The following is a 23,888-nucleotide window of genomic DNA, read 5'->3' on the forward strand; positions in this document are numbered from 1 at the left end:
ATTTATTAATTTTTTTTTTTTTTTTTTAGGTACCACCCCAGCAGGGCTGATGAAGGGCAGAGGCTCCAGTGTGAGACTGCAGCACGGTGCGTAGTGACCGGCTGTATCCACTGGGGGAGGACCGAGCACCGCCTGCGCTGCGGTACATGAACGACTTTAGTCTCACCGAGGCTCTCCATCATCACACACACACACACAATGGGAGAAATACAGGAGTGTAGGTAGGGGCAGCGGCAGACAGACAGATGTGTGATGCTCACACTTAACCATGGGGGCTTTTTCCCCTTAACGTCAAGCCAAACTTTTATCCATCCTCGCATCTTTCGAGTGTGACCGGGCGGAGCTGTTGATGCCACAACTCGCTGCATGCACACCTGCTTTTTCTTTTTTTTTTTTTTCTTTTTTTTTGGGGGGGGGGAGGTGGGGGTATTATCGCTGCCAGTACCAGGATCGATGCAGCAGAAAGGGGGGCTGAAGTGGCGATAGATCCTGTTGAATTGAGACAAGACAAGACGTCGAGGCGCAGCCAAAAGTGTCCTCTCAGAGTGCGTCAGAGCACGGATGTATAGTTGATGATATGGTCGCTGGTTGGTTACGACGAGGGATTGTAACATTCCCCCAAAAACAAGACGGGAATTTGGGCAAAGCAAAGAATTGCATCCTCACCTACCTCCAGCGCGTTTTTCTGTAGGGGGCTGAGACGATATCGGCTGCCCCCCCCTCCCCCTTTTCAGATGTAAGTAAAAATGCCAGCATGAAGGGTGGTTATCTTAATGAGCGGATAGAATTTCGTGCGTAATGTCTGTCCTAAACATAATTGTCTTCCATGCAGTCATCTCCGAATGCCTTGATGTTCACTGAATAATACTAATAATACTAATAATACTACTACTAATAATAATAATACAAATAATAATAATAATGTTTTACCGCGTTTACTCATAATCCAATAGATGCGTAGTATCCTAAGTGGACTATGCCGTCGCCAAAACAACGGACATCAATATGAATACATCATTTTTGTCTAACCGAACTGCTGTTTTCTCTCTTGTCTTCTCTCTTCTCTCAGTTGCCGAGAACGTCAGAGGAATAAAAGTCATTCAGATTCACCGGAGGTACATAATAAGATCAAAGATCCAGTTTTCTCATCACACATAAAATGGCAACCAGGAGTGACCACGGAGAATCAAAAAACGCATTTGGGTGCAAGCTGTGGTAGTGGAGACATTAACCACCTGATGGGCACGGGGGACGCTGCATGGGAGAGCTTGTTTTGGTGTAGCTTATTGACTTGGTGATTTATAATGCTCAACAAATAACGGACGCTGCAAGTTTGACACACAGAGGGTCTGCGTGATATGCCACCGGCCCTTACAGTTTTGGTTATGGTAATGATGTCATAAAATATTGGAGGCCTGTACCTAAACGGGAAGGTAATCAATATCTCCTATCATGTAAGTAATAGCATGGACTACACTCAGCATGGACCTACCTGAGGTATACTAGTCATTCTGACAATTTTGGCCTCGCATTAACAGCTGATTGGTCAAACTGGTTGATGTCTCATAGCCTCTCTGTGCGCCTCGAGCCGCAACTTTATCCTCTGGCCTGCGTCCACATCGCCCTGAAGGGATTACTGTAACGTTCAAGGACCGAATCACTCTCTCATTTAAAATGGAGTTTGCTATGGTAGGTGCGGACGGCGGGTGCAACAGTCACCTGCCTTACGGATATGCCCAAGCTCGCGCACGGGAGAGGGAGCGCGAGAGGGAGCGCCAGGCTGCCCAGTCGCGAGCGGCGGCCGCCGCGGCTGCCGAAGGTGGAACCGGTGGGGAGGGAGGAGGTGTGGGGGGGTCCGCCACCTCCTCCTCCTCCTCCTCGAGCGCTCATCTCCTTAACAACCACCAGCATCAGCCTCGCGCCGCCTCCTCCTCATCCAACGCCAACAACAGCAGCTGCGGTACCGCCTCGCGCCCCTCCTCCTCGCAGCCGCCACAGCACCAGCACGAGCCCGAGCAGCAGCAGAGAGTTCTCAGAGAGCGGAAAAAGCAGCGCGGCGTCGGACGGTGGAGACGGAGCCGGACGACTCTCGGCGGGGATCTGCGCCACTCCGAGTTGGCGCTGCTCGGTTCCGAGGAAGACATTATGATAGAGGAGGAAGAGGCCGAGGGCGCCGAGGAGGAGGAGGAGGAGGACCGGGGCAGCAAGAGGTCGAGTTTTCTCTGTAACATGGATGATGAAGAGGAGACCGTCTCGCTCACTGACAGGCGTCCCCAGTCTGGATACGAAAATGTTTACAGTGAGTACGGGTGCTGCGAGAGAGTTGTCATCAACGTGTCGGGTCTGAAGTTTGAGACTCAGCTGAAGACGCTGACTCAGTTCCCGGACACTCTCCTGGGAGACCCCGACAAACGAATCAGGTACTTTGACCCGCTGAGGAACGAATACTTCTTTGACAGGAACCGACCGAGTTTCGACGCCATTCTTTATTATTACCAGTCAGGGGGGCGCTTGAAAAGACCAGCCAACGTCCCCTTTGACATCTTCTCCGAGGAGGTGAAGTTTTATGAACTCGGGGAGGAGGCGATACTGAAGTTTAGGGAGGATGAGGGTTTTGTCAAGGAGGAGGAAAAACCTCTGCCGGAGGACGAGTTCAAACGCCAAATTTGGCTACTTTTTGAGTATCCGGAGAGCTCCAGCCCTGCGAGAGGAATAGCAGTCGTGTCCGTGTTGGTTATAGTCATTTCCATCGTCATTTTCTGCTTGGAGACGCTGCCAGAGTTCAGGGATGATAAAGAGTACCTACAGCCACGACACAACTCGACCCAACCTGACCACGGATTTACTCCTTTCAACGACCCGTTTTTCATCGTGGAGACGGTTTGCATCATTTGGTTTTCGTTTGAGATTATAGTCCGCTTCTTTGCGAGTCCGAGCAAACCTGCTTTCTTTAAAAACATTATGAACTCAATAGACATTGTATCCATTTTGCCTTATTTCATAACTCTCGGCACGGACTTGGCCCAGCACCAAGGCAACGGGCAGCAGGCGATGAGCTTTGCAATTCTGAGAATAATACGCCTTGTCAGGGTGTTTCGCATATTCAAACTGTCCAGGCACTCCAAGGGACTGCAGATCCTGGGTCATACCCTCCGGGCCAGCATGAGGGAACTGGCCCTGCTCATTTTCTTCCTGGTCATAGGTGTCATCTTGTTCTCCAGTGCGGTGTACTTCGCGGAGGCGGACGAGCCCACCTCGCAGTTCACAAGTATCCCCGACGCGTTCTGGTGGGCCGTGGTGACCATGACCACGGTGGGCTACGGAGACATGAAGCCCATCACTGTCGGTGGGAAGATAGTGGGCTCCCTCTGTGCGATTGCGGGCGTGTTAACCATCGCCCTCCCGGTGCCGGTCATTGTGTCCAACTTCAACTATTTCTACCACAGGGAGACCGATAATGAAGACCAGACGCCGGTGGTGGAAAGCATGCCTCCGGGCTGCCCGTATTTCCCGGACTTTCTGAAGAAATTCAAAGGCTCGCCCTCTGGGTCCTCGCTGGGCGATAAAGCGGAGTATATGGAGATGGAGGAGGGGGTGACGGAGTCGCTCTGTGGGCTGGACAAGAGCCCGAGTAAGGGGAACGGTACAGACATCAGCAGGAAAAACAGTAACTCAAAATCCATTCAGACTGATGTGTGATTACAAATAGATTCATTTCTATAAAGAAGAAGACGCCCTATAAAGATACTGTATGCCCAACAGCAGGTGGTCACCCTAAAACACGTTTTACGCACGCGTCAGCACGCGCGCACAAGCAAACACACACACACACACACACACACACACGCACACACACACACACACACACACACACACACAGAGTTCACAAATTGGTGGGTTAAAATGTTTCATTTCCCCTCATGGCTACTTAGAATGAAGATATCTAAGAAAAAAACAGAGATTCTCCCAAATCTGCTTCGCACTGACGAACCTTTAGGAACAATTATGACCAATTATGGCCTGATGGGTTGATCAATTAGGCTGGCCTGTGCGGGCTTCCAAATCTGACATGAAATCAAAAACACAGACAAGACAGGCTAATGCATTCGCACTTTATGAGTTTCATTTGTCAATAACAGAAAGGGTAGAGATGATCGTTTTGCTGTTATGCAATAAAGTCAAATTTGTTTGCACTATTGTAAAATTTGCTCGGGTCTGGCAGACTTGGACGTTTTATTCTGAGAGACAGAAACTGTAGGCCATGAAAATGGCAATAATTTAGTCATCCTCTGACCACTTAACTGAAGAATGTTTGTTTGCATACCTTCCTCAGAGACAGCAAACTAAGCCTATTAATAACCCCTTTCATAAGCTGTCAATAAAAATTGGGCTCCAGGAAAGGAGTAGGCTAAGACGGATAAAAGACTAGATTCTTTTCTTACCGCTCCAACACCTAACATTAGCAACAATACATTAATAGGCTACACAGCACTCAGCAAGTCATCAAGTAAACCAGGGCTAGCACTATTTCTACCACATATATACAACATTGCTTTTCCACAACAGGCCAAACGAAGCCTTGTGTTGACCAACCGTGAAAGCTAAGCACAGGAATCATCAGAGTTACACTGGTTGGAGAAATGACTTGCCATGCCAAGTTTTGTATGGACAGGCTTAGACCCTGGGCGACCACAATTCCCCCAGTATCATTGAAACCACCTCAAAATGACAATATCCCTTTACACGGACGCCGATGGAAAGCTATAGCAAAAATGACTCTGTTGTGGAAACTCCTCGGGGGGGTTTGCGAACAACTTCCTCTCTCGTCTGGACTTCGTGCACAAAATACTTTTCTCAAGAGGACTATGTTTATCTCCGAGCTCACAGAGGATCTTCAGGATGTGAATGTCTTCCAAGGTACGTACTGTACTCCTTTTTACACTGAATTTTATCCAGTGATTATGAATTTATATTATTAGGAAAGACAGCTCTCAGCTTCATGGGAACGATCCAATAATTCTCCTGGGAATTTGGAGATATGTCTAAAAAAAGGCATCAATAATAAATACATAACTCATGTCATACCATCTGTAGTTATAAATATAACAATACCACATCTGCACCTTTACTTCCAAAACTTTGTAGGCCCTCTCTACTGGAGAATGGTGCGTGAATACGCGTGCGTAATAGTGCGTAAAATAGATTGACGCTTGCCGAAAATGGCGCACATTCCAGGGTGTCAGTATGTAAGTAGGCCTGTTTCTCTTATACCATTACCCAACTCATAAACGCACATAGGTAGATGTTCAAGTCACAACAATATTCCAAACACATTTTCTTACAGTAGCAGTAATTATTTCTCTTAACTGAGGAAGTCAGCTCATCCTGTCAAGAACTCATGCCAAAGCTTTTGGAAGGTTAACCGCTAAGGATATTGTGGTTCATTAATGGAGTGTCTGAATATTTGTACTAAAGCCAAAGTTTAACAGTAGCAGCTATTTTCATAGTGTGGCTCTGACAAATGATGTTTGTGTGAGTTATTTGTAATATGAAAGTGCTATGTGTGGAGATTTGTCACTGGTTTGTGACAATCTTAACTGTATTGACATCAAAAAAATATTTGATTTTAATTAAGTGTTTTCTTGTTTTTTCTCTTCTGTCCAATCTTCTCATTGCCAATATTCTTATCTTCCAGAGCACATATAGTATAAGTACATTGTCCTCAAGATATTCAGTGGCCAAACAAAACTCAAACAGCACACCTAATGTGCCATTAAAGCATTATAATTATGGCTCTGAAGAGTAAAAACCAAAGTTTCTATCACTTGACCTTTTAAGTCATAGTAACATTACTTTGTAATGTTTTGAGTATTGACATGCATCAAGAGATATTATGTGCCCATAATTATGTCCATAAAACATTGTGACTGCTTTATAACTCTCCTCATAGTTTTCCAGACACTCTTTCAACGCTTGTTACAATCTGGACATTTGCATCCATACAGTAGATATTCAAACACCCTGTCTTCAGTCTATCAATGCTTCTCAGCGTGTTATCACTGCGTCAACATGCAATAATTCGTTGCTCTGTGTTTATATACTTATAAGAACTCTTCATACAAGATGGTAGCACAACACCTGCACCCACACCCTAACACACACACAACAGTCTGCCAGTCTGGCACAAAGCCAACTTGTCTTCATTCTTCATACTTAACAGCACTTACATAATGTGGCTTATGGCACGAGGCACTTCGCAAAACGATTTTCAAGCAAGTGTGGTGGTCAGGCGTATTCTGAGGCCTAGACACTGAGCTGACTTTGAAAATAGCCCATATCATGCCAGTCCTGAGCCTTATCCACACAGCAGTGCTGAATGGTTCTGACTGTTCATAGCATCCTATTGTCGCGTGCATGATGAGTCTTTGTAGTGCAGATTTAGACCATATGGTCAGCCCATGTGACAAAGTGAGGGTTATTTTTAGGTATTTCTCAAAAGGTATTTCATGCCTGTCAAAGGACATAGAGGAGAAATGGAACAAAACTAAATGCACTGCACATAAATTCGGAGTGGTATAGATTATATGAAGAACACAACACAAGTATTATCACAAGTAGTATCCTCTTCATGATGGGAAACTCATTGATAGATGTTATCGTTTACAATGCTCCAGTGTTCTCAATGGAATCATTCTAATACATATACCAACTACAGTGAACTACAGTGATTCAGTTATTCATGAACCCTATGGGTCAGACTCACGTTTGAACTGCATCAACATATTGTTAGCTTCCGAGTGTTTGTACTGGGATTATTTAGCTTGGATTTTATTTCCTCGGACACAGACAAAACTAATATGATCTATGCCTCATTAGTATGTATAGTGAATGATTGTTGGACTATGGATGGGTAATAAGGTGACCAATGGCCATCCATTTTCAACCTTGGCCACTACAAACTTACAAATATGAAACTAATACAAACCCATCATCAAACACTTGGCTATTTCCATCACAATGTGAAACCTCTCTACTTGCAGGGTTTGGAAGTCCACTAAATTGGCAAATTCATCATAGTATGAGACTGCCATTGTGCTCCTCTTATTCCCATCACATCCTGCATGAGCCAACAAATGCATCAGAGTGGGATGCAGCACAAATCCTCCAGATGATGCTAGCCCCGCCTATTATACGGCCAGCATTTTCATCAGTAGTCTTGATGCCACTTCCACCCTTTTTTCCCACTTATTTATAATCATTCTGCAAGGATATTATGGCCTAAAAACATTGACATGCCCACTCGGACCACGAGATTAACAGATGTACAAGACAAATATTTGGATACAACTTCTTCAAATCTGCCATCTTCTTTAACATTCCAGCTAAAAGGGTTCAAATCTAAAAGTAGTGTTCCTTTTCTGTCCTCTGTTTCTGCTCGGTTTGTCCATTTAAGCTGTCATTTTCCATGACTATTATCTAGCATAGAACAAAATAACAGGTTTGTTTTTTTATTACTGTATTTTGCTGTCTAGACAGGCACTTCTTTTTAAAACAATGTTGCAAATTATTGCGCTATTATGGAGGGACAGGTGCAGGAAAGAGACATTCTGTTGTACGTCTTTGACACAATGTCACGACTGATCACTTATATTTAGAATTTGTGGATGTTGGAAATGTTTGACATCATTGGTAGGCGTATTTGGTTACGTTACATTTGGTGTTTTTATGGTTTATAAATCATTAAATCGTAAAAATTGGCTAATTTACATTTGGACATAGAAGGTTTCAAGCTATAATTTACCGTTACACTGAGTTGAAAGTTTAATTAATTCTAAAGGACAGATTCTAAAAGTGTAGTATCTGCAGTATCTGTTGTGCATTTTATGTATGCAGGTGTGACATTGCAGTTATCTAATGGGCTTCTCCAATCACAGATGTTTTGTTGAATTAGGCTGATGACCCCTCCAGACGGCTCAGCAGGCAATTATAGTGCCCCAGGACCCCCCCGACCCCACCCCACCCTGCACCCCCCTCTTTACTCGCCCCCAACACTGATCAGATCTATACTCATCTACACCATACTTACACCTAGCTGACACTGTACCGATCCTGAGGCTTACACTTAGCCCACAACATCTCACCCAGTGATTTCTGACCGCACCATCAATCTCAACAACAACAGACTGATGGGACAGTTGACTCTTCTAGCTTGAAACAACCTGCTGAAACCAAATTGTACCAACAATCACAGGTTAAAGGCCCGGCTGACCCTGCTGATAAAAGGCCCATTCAGCCGTTCAGAAACTGAGTTCTACTTGCAGCCGAGACATGGCTATGTAAAACCGCTATACCAGGAGCTAAGGATGATATATGAGTACCCACTTCTGCTATCATAGCTATGCCATCACATGAACTCCTATCTTTGCCATGAGATAGATTCCCATACTTAGATGATAGGATTAGAGTTAGGGTTAGCCTCTAGAAATATTGTGTTGGAAAAGTTACAGCAAATATTTATATTGATTTTCACCACTGATGTCCATGCCTAGAAATTCAGGCAACCGTTTTCATGAACTCTATTTTTTTTATTTTAACACACTGAATGCAGAAAACAGCTTCATACCAACTAGATGGCACATTCATGAATACTGATTCAAACCATTATGTCAGTTTTCATAAGGTGTTCATGTTTTGTGTTACTTGTGACAAAGCAGTGGGGAAATTTCATTACAAATGTCCTTCTGGCAATTACCATTTTTAAATTAAAAACACGCAGCATGGTTGTGTGTTATGAAGCTGTTTGTCCGACATTTTATGCTGTTTGTTATATGCACCACACCTTTCTTTTACCCACTTCTCCATGTAGCTCCTCTCTCAGGACTTATGCTTATGGTATGTTAAGATTATGGGCTACGAAAGCTACAAAACAGTCTGGTGTACCAAGTTACCTTGTCACCAATGCAGGAGAGCAGTGTTGACCAACTGGTCGTTGACGGTTCATGTCGTCTTCACGTTGGGTGCAGCAACTAATAATGTTATACTGCAGTGGTTCCCAAACTTTTTAAAGTCCTGTACCCCCTCAAACATTCAACCTCCTGCTGTGTACCCCCTCTACCTCCACAGACAGCCAACTCTCATATGATGTTACATTTTGCCATGTTTGTAAGCCTGCTACAAAAAGGAAGTATAACAAACATAAAATAGGCCTATATGAAGACATGACAGTGTTATTAACAATTTTGCTCTTTATTCAGCCTCGTAAAAAGCACTCTCATATTTGGTTGGTTAGGTTTAGCCATGAGGAGTGAGATGGATCAGGGTCAGAGCCAATCAGAGGCAGAGTAGGGGCGGGTCTTTGCAGAATGCGGGTGGGAAAAAAAAACACTGCTAAAGATCATGCGACTGCTGACTGTTAATTACTGTGACTGAAGTGTTTTTTTAAAGTGTGGGTTTATTTTTGACACAGAGAGGGTACTACAGATTTTTTTTGCCGTACCCCCGACGGAACTGCGAGTACCCCTGGGGGTACGCGTACCCCACTTTGGGAATAGCCGTTATACTGTCACAGCTTTGTTTTTGTCTTATTTTTATTTTATCTGGCAAATAATCGTTCTTGTTAATTAAAATAATGAATCAAGTACATAATAAAGTAATATAATATACTTTCCCTCTATTCTGATTGGTTCGTGCTTCACCGCATCATCAGAGTGTGGAAAAAAGTTGAAGCCACCTGAACTTCAATTTGTAGCTGCACACACCCGGCACATTTTACACACTTCTGTTTGTAGCTTTGTGTCACTGGCGTCCATTTAAAATGAGAGACTCCCTGTTGCTTTGTAGCCTGTAATCTGAACGTACCATTAGAGTTTAGCTGCCAATTAGCTGCTACTACTTTACTAGCTACTGGTTGGCCAGTTTTTAATTGTAATAGCTACTTTTAGCTAACTAGCTAACAACGTAGCGTACATGGCTTTGTTCATGCCACATGCATTAATACTTTTTCCATGAGCTATCAAGCTAGTGTAAGTCAAATGTCTTTTCAGCGACTGTAGCAGTCTACGTAACCTGTTAGTGAGTTAATAGTAGTTAGTATGTAGCAACTACAGAAAATAGGTTGCAAATTGGTGAACTGTAAGCACAGGTCCCAAGAATAAAATGAGAAGCACAGGGAAAGGTGGGTAATATGAACGTTTGGTGTATATGATGACCAGTAGTGTCCAAAAAACAGCTTCACAACACAAATGTTATGGCCAATGTTATGGCCATGTAATGGTTCAATATATTGACAGACTGTTCCAATGCTAGGTCACTAATAGCATTAGTATTATTTGAATGTATAATGGATGCTCTAGGTATTCATGGATGTGCCATGTAGCTGTCATGAAGCTCAGAGTTCATGTAAAGTATTGTTCTATTTCTAGAGATGGGCATTACCAATGAAATTCAATATCAAGTTCAATTCCAAAGTATAAATTGGGTCTCGCTGCAATTATTCTATTTATAGATGAGCCCTCGACACTAACTGATAACCAGCAGTAACATGAAAACAAAACAAAAAACAGAGGGGAAAATCATTCAGCTGGTAGGCTAAGTCTCTCCATTCATCCGTCTTGCCGATACATTAATCAGACCTGATAAGAGGCTGTCAGCTGGCCGCTTTGCCAACATACAGGATAGATGCTGCCGGCTGTTGTCGTAGGCATCAAGTGTGTCTTTATGGTAATTGCTGGCCTCTTTAAAAACGAGCCAGCTCGATCTGCCTTACTCGGGAATCACCGACAAACGGTTCAAACAGTACAGGATTGATTCATCATTTTCAACCCAAGGAAGCAGTTGATTCCACAACGAAAGAAATACTCTTTGACTTTTAGCTTTGTAATTCAAAGTACCCACCGCCATTTCCGCTCCACACAACTCTGAGTTGCCAGATCCCTGATTAATGCTGAGCTGGTGTCCAATCGGATTGGTCAGAAAAAGCACAACAGAGTGGAGAGTGGGCCAGTGGCAGTGAGGCAGAGATAACAGGCTTTTAACCACCAGGTGAGAAATAATAACACCAGAACCTTTTTTTTCACTGACCAGCCTACTGGCCTAAGTTAACGTCTTAATGGCCCCGGACCATCAGACAATCATTTTTGTCAAACTCTGACAGCCCTTATTAATTTATTTATTAATGACAAATTGTGTTTGTCACATCCCATTTTCCATATAGTGTTCACAGCCCTGTCTGACCAGAGCAGTTATTAATGTACACTTGGGATTAAAGCCTCAGTGTAAGTTTAAACCGCCTTGTGGTTTCCATTTAGCAGTTGCATAATGTGCCTCTATTGAAGATAGCAACCTGACTCTTCGGGCCCCACACTGTATCCCCTCAGCTGATCTTTCCAATGGGCTGCATTAATCTGACAGCGTCCCAGGGTTTATTATGTTACTTCATTCTAGACGTGTAGATTGTATTGCTAATTACACATATGCTTTCGTGTTGGGTTTCCTCACTCACAGCTAAATCAGCTGCTTTTGTGTGCCATTACAGTTGAGTGGCTTACTGTTATAATAACAATAACAGCAGTTTTCCTTGATGCCGATTTGCTTTTATAGGATCAAAATTAGAATCAAAATTTTTGTCAGATGTATCAGCATCACCAGTTGTATTATTTTATACCAGGAATTTCACCTAGCAGTTGGTGCATGGCTTATCTATAAACCGAAATATAGATTACAAAAATAAATATTTAAAATACGATAAGGTATACTGTTTCCCTGTATACCTACAGTATAGACAGAACTATGTGTGGTCAAATTGTTGATTAAGTTTGCTGTCACACACAGACAATCTGGGGCAACAGAGGATTACCGATTTGTCATGGCATTGGGAAAGGTAAGCATTTCAAAGATTTGTCATATCAAGTTGAGGCCGTTTTTTCTCTCATTCTCCGGAGTGCCACCTAAAGCCCCACAGCGCTGCAGCTTTTTATGAACAAGCTCGAGATTTGATTAAATGCAGCAGCTGCTCAGCCATAAAAAAGTTTTCTCTCTCTCTCTGTGAAGATGAGCTGGTGACTAGAGGGCGGGCGCCCTGCTGGTCCTGTAAACTTTGGAGGGGCCACAGATGCAGATCATCAGCTGTGGGAATCATACATCGAGCCGAGAGTTAAGGAAAGAGCAGATGAAACAGACACTCATCAGTTTGTGTTTACGAAAGCCTTGGAGGGTGAAGGGTGGGCTTCATCCTATGCATGCATGCATATCACCTAGATATGCATGCATGCACCTCAGGGGCCTCGTGTGTAAAACGTAAATGCAACGCTCAAACGATGTATGTTTGCTCGTTCTAAATCACAAACAGTGGGGAATTTTTGCATACATGACCAGGCGTACTATCAACACCCATAAACTCCCACAAATACCCCCAAATTGATGTTGAAGCACCTAATATTCACCTGTTTAGCATGTCATTTATCATTCAACCATTCAAAAAAAGAAAAAATAGAAAGCAGTAAACTTAAACACTGTAGCTTTGCTGGCTGTGCTGTTGATCTCTGTGGTTGGTACTGATTGATTGTGGAGAAAAGCAGATATTGTTTGTAGACACGTATTAGCATTATAAAGAAAGAAAGTTTGTCAAATGGTAAGAAGTGATTAGTTTGCCTGAATGGCCTCAAGATGTTGCTGTCATGAACGCGACCCATGTAAACCTTTGGAGGAAGTCTTGACCATACACCGTGCGGCAAGAAGCAGCTGGGCGAAAATGGGTTCTGTTGTAGTGGCTTCCTCTTTGAGAATATACAAACCAGATATATGTGAAAAACAGAAGGTCAAAAGTTCGATTTTGTTGTTCAAATCCACTTTCTCCGAAACTGAAAACTCCATGTCCAAGTCCCCCATTTGCCCTGCTGCACAAATGCGGTTCCTCGCATCAAAAAATAAGACTGATGCGCAGACGAAATATGCAAATGGTACTACACAAGGCCATAATGCTAATGCTGTATCATACCATGCTATTCACTGGATTTGATTGATCCACATATCACTCTTATTTGGAAATTTGGTCTATGTGTGCTAGAGGCAGTGAGCTGGAACGTGTCCCACATGGAGGCAGAGAACAGTGCTCACAGTAGGGCAAACTGGATTTAGATGTTAAGTTTTATGAACACAAATTTTCACTTTTCACTTGTTGATGTGTTCACTTCTTTGTTCTCATACAGTGTTTATACATGAGGCTCATTAGAGTTACAATCATATTAACGCTGCAATTTGTTTTTAGTGTGAAATCACCAGAGGTATGAAACTTTATGTTATATGATTTACTATTGTTTTAGTTAACTAATTTCAGCCTTTGGATGCTTAAATGATTCCAAAAAGGTTTTGTAAAACTGGCACAGCCATTCCTGAGTTCAGTAGCTGTGGAAACCAATTGGAGAACTGCAATTGAATGTAGATTGCATACTATTAAACCAAGCAATTTGACTAAAAAGACTACAGACTAGACAAAAGAATAGAATAGACTTGACTGGACTAGACAACAGACTAAAAGTCAGGCACAGAAACACAGGCTGACAGAAGAGGATACATAGACTGGGCTGATCAGTCCTTCAGCTCAGCATCCTCTCCACGACTCAATATCAAAGCTCTGTAATTGTTCATTTGAAATATAGTTTCAAATATAGATAATGAATAAGCCCAGGTGAGCCCCTTTAGCCCTGCAGTGGAGAAAAGGCTAATAAGTAAACCCCAGCTGGCTGTGTTTATCCCTCTGGTAGACAACTGGCTAATGTACAGTATCAAAGGAGTCCTGTTGGTTAACTGGCAATTTGTTGCTTGCTATAAATCTGTCTCACTGTCAGTGATCACAGCAGCAGGTAGCTAACGTTAGGACACGGCAACCTTGGCTTCAGATTCAGATTCAGATTCAAATAACCAAATTTTTCCACTAGGAACTTCAAGTGTGGAGGCATCAAACATACACACAGGCATATATCAAGACAGTAACAGTAAACACAGTAAACTGTTATAGTCAAACAGTCATAAAAACAATCATATAAAACAGTCATAAAAAAGTCCTAAAAGAGGCACCTACCTGGTAAGTAGCCAGACTAGCCTAAGAGTTCATTAGCCGGATGGAGGTCAGCTGACTGTGCTCCAGGTTCACATGCAACGCTTTGGAAACGCAAGGCAGGCCGTTTGCATCCTTTTTTAACTTTTAAATGTCACCATCAACGATAGCCTAGAGCTAACGTTACTAGACCTAGAGTATAGGCTAACTAGACTACCTATGAGTACTATAAAATACACCAGACATCCCAAGTTTGGAGCTGATATTCCTCCAGGCATCAGTCCTTCTGTTGGAATAAAAATAATGTACACTGGACAGGTCATACAGCTCTGGGGAGCCTTAAACAAGTATGATGCACTTGCGTCATTACAAACAGTTGAGATATTTTTATCTCAATGTGCCATGGTTGTGCCAAAAAAACAAAAAAACAAGCCGCCTCGGAAAGTGTGCACCACGACTCCATCGCTCTTGCTTTTAAGCGCGCCTGCAGTGCACCTACATTGAAAATAATGGATTTGCGCACTCAAATGATGCCACATGTGAACCAGCCCTTACACAGTGAGATAGTGGTGACATACTACTTACTGAGGCGCATACACCAATACACACTGTTGCACAGAGAGAACATATGCCTAAATCAGATCAGGAGTGCTTGTTGCTTTCCTCCATGCAATTGTGATTTTTTGTACTTGTCCGTTTGACAAATACGTGGCATTTGTCTGAGTATATTTTTTCCATTCGTCCCGGACAATCTGACAACCATTAATGTCGAACGCTGATAGGTAATGTCAAGTTACATAACTGCCACGTGTTCAGTCACCATCGGTTACAATCAGCCAACCTCAAGTTTCACCCATGGTCACTCCAGGCCAGCGTGGACATGGAAGATACAGATCCTAGATGAGCCTGGATCAGAGAGAGCCTCCTCCTGTATTGATCAGTGTTATGTAAATTTGAGCCTGGCCGTCCAACATGAAAGCTTTGTCAGCTGTTGTCCTGCCATAGCAGTGTTTGTACATGTTGGAAAATGGCTGCCATGACCAGACCTCCACAGACCTTGTCTCCCACTCGTTCTCTCTGCTCTCCTGCTTTGGAGTGACTGGATGCTTTTATGTGGAGTGACTAATGCTTGCTCTAAAGGGCCTCGGGTGTATCTCAGTGTGTGTGTGTGTGTGTGTGTGTGTGTGTGTGTGTATGCATGTGTGTGTATGTGTGTTTGTGCGGGTATGTGCATGTGTGCGCACGCGAATGCTGTACACAACCAATCAGCTTGCCGGGGCTTGACTCGCTTACATGACGATGAGTCAGATTCATGGTCGACAAAGACCAAGATCCCCCACACACTTCATCTAGCTCCATAGCAATGGTTTGATTTGTAATTGTGCATTGGAATCGCTGTGTGCCATTACGTTGTAGTGCCATTTCATGCGCACAGAGGGATATACTCTTGCCGTTCTGATTTTTTTCATGTGATTAAATGTATTCTCAGGGTCGAGGCCCTGAACAGTCTTATTGGTCGGTGGGTTCAGGATGTGCTGCAGCGAGAGGAGATGGAGGTTGGAGGCGAGACTGATGAGCACTGATTGCCACAAAGAATTACATTCCTTGTTTCCCTATTCTACACTGAAACACACAGGATATGATATATTTTGTGTGCCTGGTTATGCTGAAAAAGCGGATCAGGTACTGTAGATATTCATAACTGTGAGCAAATGGCTGCTTGTACATGGATGGACATTGGATAGGGTGATGATAACATGGTGTGTTCTCCATTCTTGGGCCATTGTAGTTCCTTGTATACTGCACATCAGCGACCAAAAAAACCCCCAAGATAACGTACCAAGTCTATGTAGAAAAACAAACACTGGCGCAGAGCAAAATCTCCAAATGGTTCCAACTAACCAAAATATCCCTGAACATTAACAATTTAAAGTGACGTTGAACTTTGATAGTATCTTGGGTTGTGGAGCTTCTTGGCCATGATATAACCCCAAAATCGTCGGCTCTCTGTTATCTGTTCCTCTGGTAGAGACGATTGGAGAACTGCGTCTTTTTCTCTCTCCATTCACTGCCATTACATGGTGGAACAAGTCTCAAAAGCCCACTTCTAGCAAATAAACGAAGGTGAACAAAGAAAATATGACAATATACAGTATAAAAAAAACTAGTCATGTTGCTGAATTGTGGATAAGTGAATCGCTTTCTATTATGTTTATTAAACCTTTTAGTTTAAACAAGTGTAACAGTGAAATCTGGTCAGAGGAAACTTATGCCGATGGAATGAAGAACATAATACGTTTATCAATAATTGTAAATAGGTGAAAAAAAGAGAGAGACTAGTTGTTTATATATTGGCAGAATATGCTTTGTCAAAGTCCTGTCTCCCACCTTTTTTCGCACTTCTCCAATCTCCTCCACCGGAGCAACAGATAACAGAGAATCCCTGATTTCGGGGTTATATCAGAGCCAGGAAGCTACACAACCCAAGGTACTACAGAAAAAGTTCAGCATCACTTTAACTTCATTGTTTTTGCAGCTAAATACATAAATACATTAATAATGAGAAGGAAGGAATGAATGAAATTAGCCAGGTTTAATCAACTATATTCCTTAGAGTCGTGAAAAAAACGAGTCAACTTGTAGGCAATAAAGAGATGAAGTTTCTTGTTATCATCAACAAGATCTGTGGTTTGGTTTATCCGACATGTCTGTCACCTCTGTATTGTAGTGCGGTTTACCGATATCTCACAGTTTGCAATATTGCTTCAGCTGCGCAATTTGCTGCCAGCCTCCTCAAGAACACCACTCTTTCATCAAGCAAATATTCTCTCCATCTTAAACAAATATATTTGTTGAATGTAGACTGGAGACCTGTGTGATTAACCAGACTGTTTTCCCTCAGTGGCACAACAGTCTCCCTCCCTCCCTCCCTTTCTCTCTCTTTGATCACACACACTTACACACATCCTCCCACTTCCACACTTTCCCTTTGATTTCATTTTCTGCAATAGGTCTGTTTTAATTTATTGATGCCCCTTACCTTTCATTCATAGATGTTGTTATTAGACCTTTCTATCCCTTGTTGAGTTTTGCTGTCTTTTTTTTGTTCATGTTGTTCAATTTAGCTCCATTTTTCTCATCTGGATGTCATCTTTTGAGGTGAGATCTTTTTTTAGAAACCCCTTGTTTTGTTTTATTTTGAACTCCCCTGCTGCAAAATCTGTTATTTTTTTCTGTTGTGTCTTCATCATTTTTATATATGCAAATTAATAACCTCTAACTTCAGTTTAGTGGGCTTTGCACAGGCGGTATATGGGTCAGGCTTTTGTTATCATGCCCTTGTAACTGCATGAGTCCTGGGTTCAGGCTCATTTTATCCAGTTTTCCAGCCTGTATTCACATTCAAAGTAGAGAAAAAGCAGATATAAATTGTGGTCTTTGCCTTTAATATGATGACTACAGAGCGAAACCATGAAATTATGATCAAGTTCAGAAAGTAGAGGGCTACATAAAATATGTGAGATGGTGGAGATTGCAGTCTATTTCCAGCTGCTTACATCATACTAACTAATTTAACTGTTTGTTTACTTGGCGATTCTCTCATGGATTTGATATCGGTTAATTGCAGGAGCAGGAGCCCAATGTTGAACTGCAGGAGTGTTTTTCAAAAGAGTTGTGGTATAAAACCTTTTGCTTTCCAATCATTTGGTGGTTGATTTGATGAATAGCATGACATGTTATAAGAAAATGTGATGTGTAAATAAGTCTCCCAATGGTCACCTTTCATTAGTTTTGGCTTCACTCATCCCTCAGAGGGTCAGTGAAGGCTTTTAATTGCCCCAGGGTGAAAAACATGCTCCTGCTCTGTAAGCAACAACCCCTATGTTCAAGAGACTTTGCATTTTCGTTTTATTTGGGCCGGGTCCACAGAACTATTTTGGAAGGCTTTCACTGACGTCTGTTGGATTATGCAGAGAAACCACAACGTCCTCTTTTAGGATTTTTGTTTTACTTCTCAGGCCACTAACAGTAAATCCTTTCTCCCTCCAGCCAAGTCTTGGTTTTATACAGTCATGGTTTTCTGCTCTTTCGTTAGAGGGACTCTACAGCTGGTAGATTTACATTGCTACTCAGGCATTGATGGAAAATTCCATTTAATTTTTACAATTAACAAACGGTTGATTTGTTGTTTTTTCCTCCAGCCACAGTATCTCATTGTGAGGGCCATAAATCTTCTGCATACTATATACAGTATGGTGTGCAGGAAAAAAGTAAACGGTTCAAAATTAAGCATCAGACTGAAAGCGAATAGACTATTTAACTGTATCATTTTGCATAAATTGTGGATTGCCTATGTGAAGGAGAAATTCCTTCAGTGGCATGAACTCTTGATTACATAAGACATTTTTTGAATAAGTTTGAAGATTTTTTATTCCACCATTCAGATGTCTCCACAATTCAGCTCTAATAATCTATTTTATTTAAAGCTCAAGCTGTTTAGTGTCTGGTTCCATGTGATCAAGTCCAGTCTGAATTGAAAACCAGGAGTCTTTGGGATCTTTCTGCACAGTGCTTGCAGTCGATTTATTTGTTAACTTGATCTTTTTGCACAATAAACAGTATACTGTATTTTATAGCCTTACATTGCACAAGGTATGAGCCGCCTTGTCACAGCCTCTTTAGCTGTGACTGTGATAATTAAGTAAATCTGTCATCAATGCAGAAAATTCCAAGCCTTCACCTTTATCTTCTCATCTCTTCTTCCAGGCCTTTCTTGTTAATTAATGTTCTGAGCGTTCTTGCCTGACAGTATAAGGGTTAAAAAAAAACCCTGCAGCTTCTTTAGAAACGAGCATTTCCATGCATACTGCATCCCATCTCTAGAAGCTGGAGTGAATCCACAACCTGCAGCTGAACAAAACAACAGGGACATGAAGAAAATGATGCATAATGTCCTGAGACAGTGATGAACATTTAGATCCCAAAACAATCAGATCTGATGTACAACTTTCAGAGTATAGTGAATATTTTCACTTTTGGCCTTAGCTAATTGTGCATTCATGTGTTAGTCGGATGATTAAGTCGGAAACTCAAAATTTTGCTACCGGTGTTTCCAAGTTATGAGGCGATGGTGACCTTTAACCTTCTCATCAAGGCGAAACAAATCAGGTTTTGTGTCAGTCAACACTAGAAAACATATAGATGCTCCTTTATTGCAAGTTTGTTGCTAGCCAGACTAACATAACATTTATTTGATTGAAGCTCATCAAATTAGCTTGTTTAGCTGCAGGAGGTCAGTGTTTGTTTGTTGTACGTCTTCAGGGTTTGATTTGATCCGACAAAACAGCACATGAATGCAACGCTGTTTAGCAGCCGACTTGGAAGTCCTGAATGTCGGACTTTCCCATCAACACATGAACGCACAATAAGGCCAAGACCAAATCATTTGCATTCTTAATCTGATTCCCATCCAATCACATTCCTCAGTTTTAATGTTTTTGTGCAGCCTAGCTAGCAACATTCAAACACATTCAAAGTGCACACTAGTTTAATCTTTTATGATAACCATCGTGAGTGAACTCCTCTCTTTGGAGTGACAATTTGTTTGGAACTATATGCTATAAATTAGCTGAGTTCATGTGAGTTTCAGAAAACTGTGCATGCACACCTTCAGTTCCCCTCAGAGTGAATAAAAAACGTTTTCAGCCCTCACCACCAGTAAAGTTGCCCTTTCCCGTCCTACGAGTGTTACACATGAACAGTTACCCTGGTCAAAGGACTCCCTCATCCACTAAATAAGTCCTTAGTTCCCATGTGGCACATTGTAGTACACAAAGATAATTTAATCGCTGTTATTTTTAACCAGAAAAGAGACCTTTTTGATGGAGGAAAATGAAACATCTCAGAAGCATATTGCACCTCCAAAACTGTGATGATGCCGGACATGTAAGGGTGAAAAAATATGGCCCCTGGTATGTCAGCATGTAGGGAGAGCCTTATTATTATTATCTCAGTGTTTGCCTCTGAGTTTCCGGTGAGCTAATTGGAAGTTTGAGCCCTCCCACGAGTGCTAGCTGAAAAAATTGCATGTTTGTGGTTAAAAATAGATATAGCATTTCCTGCTGTGCCAGGGAGGGGAGTTTCTGTTTCAAAAGACCCCACCTTGGTTCTGGTTGTTCTGGCGGTAGCTGCTGCATCTTAACAGAGTGATTGTGTACAAATACGAGGCATCATCCAACCCTCTGACTTTGTAAACAAAACACATAATAACAGATGCCGCTACTGTAAAAACTGAGACCTCACAACTGATAAAAAAAATCATCGAGTCATTAGTCATTTTTATTTAATTTTTATTCCAGTAGCTAACTTGATGTAACTGGGACACCACTCAGTATTTGGAAACTGAATGCTTCTTACTATCTTTCTATGAACCAGTGTTTTTTTAAGATATATTTGTAAGTAACGATGAACCTACCACAGGGTAGCATATTCAAGACATTTTAGTAGGTATACTGTAATAACATCAACATCAGTGTCTCTCCCAGTGTACATAAACAAAGGAGACTGGTACATGTTCATTTCTAGAGTATATTGATATTTCACCCTCAGTCATCATGACTGAAATCACCTTTTTCTGTCAAATGCTTCAGGTTTGCTTGTTATCGCCTCCTGGGCATGACTGAGGTGTGGGGGTTTTCACTACTACCCCACCGATTACACCGGAACACAACTACAGCTAAGTAAAAAAGAAACATTTTAGCGATCTATAGATCTGTTAACACTGTGCTGCTCATTGTGTACAGTTTTGTATCAACTTCATCACTATAACAGTCGACAGACACTGTCATGCTTTCGGCCCTGTGAGCTAGTTTGTCTGTCTGTCTGTCAGCAGGATCTCTCAAAAACCTATGAACGCATTTCCGTGAAATTTCAGCGGACAGATCGGCCTTGAGCCAAGGAACAACTGATTCGATTTTGGTGGTGATCTGGACCTGCGATTTCCTCCATGAGACGATTATTGTTGTGTAGCCATAACTATTAAACAGAGATAGAGACTTGATACCAAACCCTATGGGCATGTTTGCAGGGTCAAGGAATCGATTTTAACCTTAACAGCAACTTGGAGAGTTGTTCAGCGCTGGCAGAGGATTGTGCTCTTCCGACTGCCTTCTAGTTGTTGTTTTTAAAAAAAAAAAATTTGTCAAACCTCTCTCCCTTGGCACACCAGGTTCTCCAGTGCGGCTTTAGACCCCTGTGTGTCAGACTTGATCAATTGGCTCCATGTAATGTTGTTCCAGCGTTGTGTTCCCATGCATTATGTTGAAAACACTCTCCCCAAGGGTGGGGTGGAGGGCACCATAAGTCATTGGAGAGAAACCCATGTTTGGGGTAAATGTAATCATTGTCATGGCAACAAGGACTGGAATCTGTGATAGGCCTATTTGTCTATGGAAAACACTATCCTCAAGAGTGCCTCTGTGTGTGTGTGTGTGTGTGTGTGTGTGTGTGCGTGTGTGTGGCCATGTGTTTGAGTTTGGTGAGTGTGAGTGTGAAAATGTCATCCTAAGTGTGTGTGAACGGCTGCGCTTTCTGTAATTCTGTACTTTTTTTTTTTTTTTTTTCCATGTCTCACCCTCTGTTTGGAAAATATGTGTTAGTGTTGTAGAGAGCAGAGCTTTCCCAAACAGAGCACTGGCAAACAAGAGAACTTAAAAAAAATATGAGTGATTTTCTTATATGACTCAATCTGCTGCATATTCTGGACTGAAATTCAACTGCTAAGCAGCAACAGAAAGCCTGCATGATATCACTGGCAGTTGCGGGTCTTTTCCGACATGCTACATGTTGTGTTTTTAAGTGGCTCTCAGCTAACAGCTGGGGAGTAAGGTTTAACCCACAGTGTGCGGCTGAATTATGCATTATACTGTGAGTGTTACACCATGTCTATTTAAATGCAGTGCTTTTCCTGTCTTCTCAATCTACACTGTTTCTGTAGCCACTCAGCTGTAGATGAAGGTTTTTTTTTCCTCCGATAGTGTGGGGATGAAAAATATAAGATAGCTGCTTCACTACTACAGATTTTGCTCTGTGCTTCTATAGTGATGATTTATACTGTATGTAACTGATATATCCTTTGACCCTGTTTTTCTCTTATTAGACTCAATCCCTGTTCTTCTGTTTTGGAAGTGTAAGCCGTATTTCACAGACCCTCAGGTATCCAGATTCTGGGTGAAACGGTGGTGGTAGTTTGATCCACTCTCCCCTCATTTCATTCTTCCGGTCCCATGTCCTCACTGTGCATTTAGTTAGATGTGGTCGACAGTCGGAGATAGGCCTGCCTTTCAACATCAATTATGTTCAGCGATCTCTGTGTGTTCGGGTGCTTTGGCTCAGTAAAATAAAGACATTCCCTTACTGGTAACACTTTACAATAAGGGTCACTAAGTTAAGGGTTAGTAAATGCTTAATAAGCATTAACTAACCCTTAATTAACAGTTAACTAATGGTGTTCATGTTAACTAAAGTATTAATTTATACATTATTTAATAGTCATCTTTATAAACTATTAAATAATGTATAAATTAATACCTTAGTTAACATGAACACCATTAGTAAATTACACATTAGTTAACTGTTAATTAAGGGTTAGTTCATGCTTATTAAGCATTAACTAACCCTTATTAAGCATTATCTAACCCTTAACTTAGTGACCCTTATTGTAAAGTGTTACCCTCTTATTAAAGGTGATGTCAACATGTAAATCCAAGATAAACTATCAGTGGAGCAAATAAGAAAATGGATCTGCCTCTGCTAGAAAAAAAGAGCAGAGTCATTTCTGTCTCATTGTAAATCAGTATATTTGCCAAATTTTGGTATTGTATCATGGTGGAACCAACATTGCTCTGTGCAGCTTGTAGCTCGCACCACCAGTGTCAACATTTTTTTTATTACCTTTTTTATTACATTGCTATAGGTAGATAATAATATGTGATAGGCTTTCTGTTGAGTTTGATACATATAAAACATGTAAATTACAGAATGTTTATATAAATTAGCCTCGTATTTAGTGCATTATTCTTTGCAAGTTTGTTGGTTAAATTGGGTTTAAGTGACTACCGTTTCTATTGATGACATTTAAGCACTAGTTGTTTAAAGGATGTAGGGTGGAGTCAGAAAACTGGAGCTCAAGGGGTTTGACTCACGGAGAGATTCAAGTCCAGTCCAGTCAAATCCTGATGTTTCAAAGTTTGTTTGTAAATGTAAATGTTTGTTTTCTTCTCTATTTTGCTATGGAAGGCAATGGAGAAATTGTGCATCAAACTCATTGATAAAAGTCCCACCTGTCTTTTCACACGTTGATGGGATAGTAAGCAGTGTTTTGATGGAAGGAAGGAATCTGATATCAGATAGTAGTAAGAAAGAGGAAAGGAAACATTTACTCAACACACCAAACTACAGCTATACACATCTGCACTTTAACAACGTTTAACAAATTTTTAGCACAATGAAACAAGGGGCATGAATCATTTTCAGATGCTTCTGCTATTTCTCTTTTACACCACTTAATAAATTTCTGGATTTTATTTTTTATTTTTTGCTTTTATTGGACAGGCAGTATCTGTATATCTCACACACTCAGACAAACTAAAAGCTAATGAAATCCTTTTTGAATGCCTCTTAAAGCTAGTATTTCACAATGTGTAGGAAACAAGACTGGTACCTGTGTGTTACTGATATGTTAAGCTGATTACCGGTGTCTTTTGTTTGAAATGGAGAGTATCAGACGATTCTCCTCATGAATTTTATAATGAACGACAGTAAACCGTAAAGAGAG

At 41.6% G+C, this 23,888-nt stretch overlaps 1 protein-coding gene across 1 annotated transcript; it reads left to right on the forward strand.

The window, feature by feature from the left end:
* Positions 1 to 1,674: 1,674 nt before the first annotated feature.
* Positions 1,675 to 3,699, forward strand: kcna4 (potassium voltage-gated channel, shaker-related subfamily, member 4). Its single transcript, XM_071534267.1, has one exon. It carries the CDS (start codon positions 1,675 to 1,677, stop codon positions 3,697 to 3,699), a length of 2,025 nt encoding a protein of 674 aa, XP_071390368.1.
* The last annotated feature ends 20,189 nt before the right edge of the window (positions 3,700 to 23,888 follow it).

Source organism: Centroberyx affinis, unplaced genomic scaffold (assembly GCF_046629955.1).
Source record: "Centroberyx affinis isolate AG114_WGS23_722 - 3 ecotype Tasmania unplaced genomic scaffold, CSIRO-AGI_Caff_v1 ptg002510l_1, whole genome shotgun sequence".
Taxonomy (NCBI): Eukaryota; Metazoa; Chordata; class Actinopteri; order Beryciformes; family Berycidae; genus Centroberyx; species Centroberyx affinis.

What these genes read in the sequence shown, in the direction of transcription:
- kcna4 (XM_071534267.1), top strand. Translation starts at nt 1,675, where the DNA reads ATGGAGTTTGCTATGGTAGGTGCGGACGGCGGGTGCAACAGTCACCTG.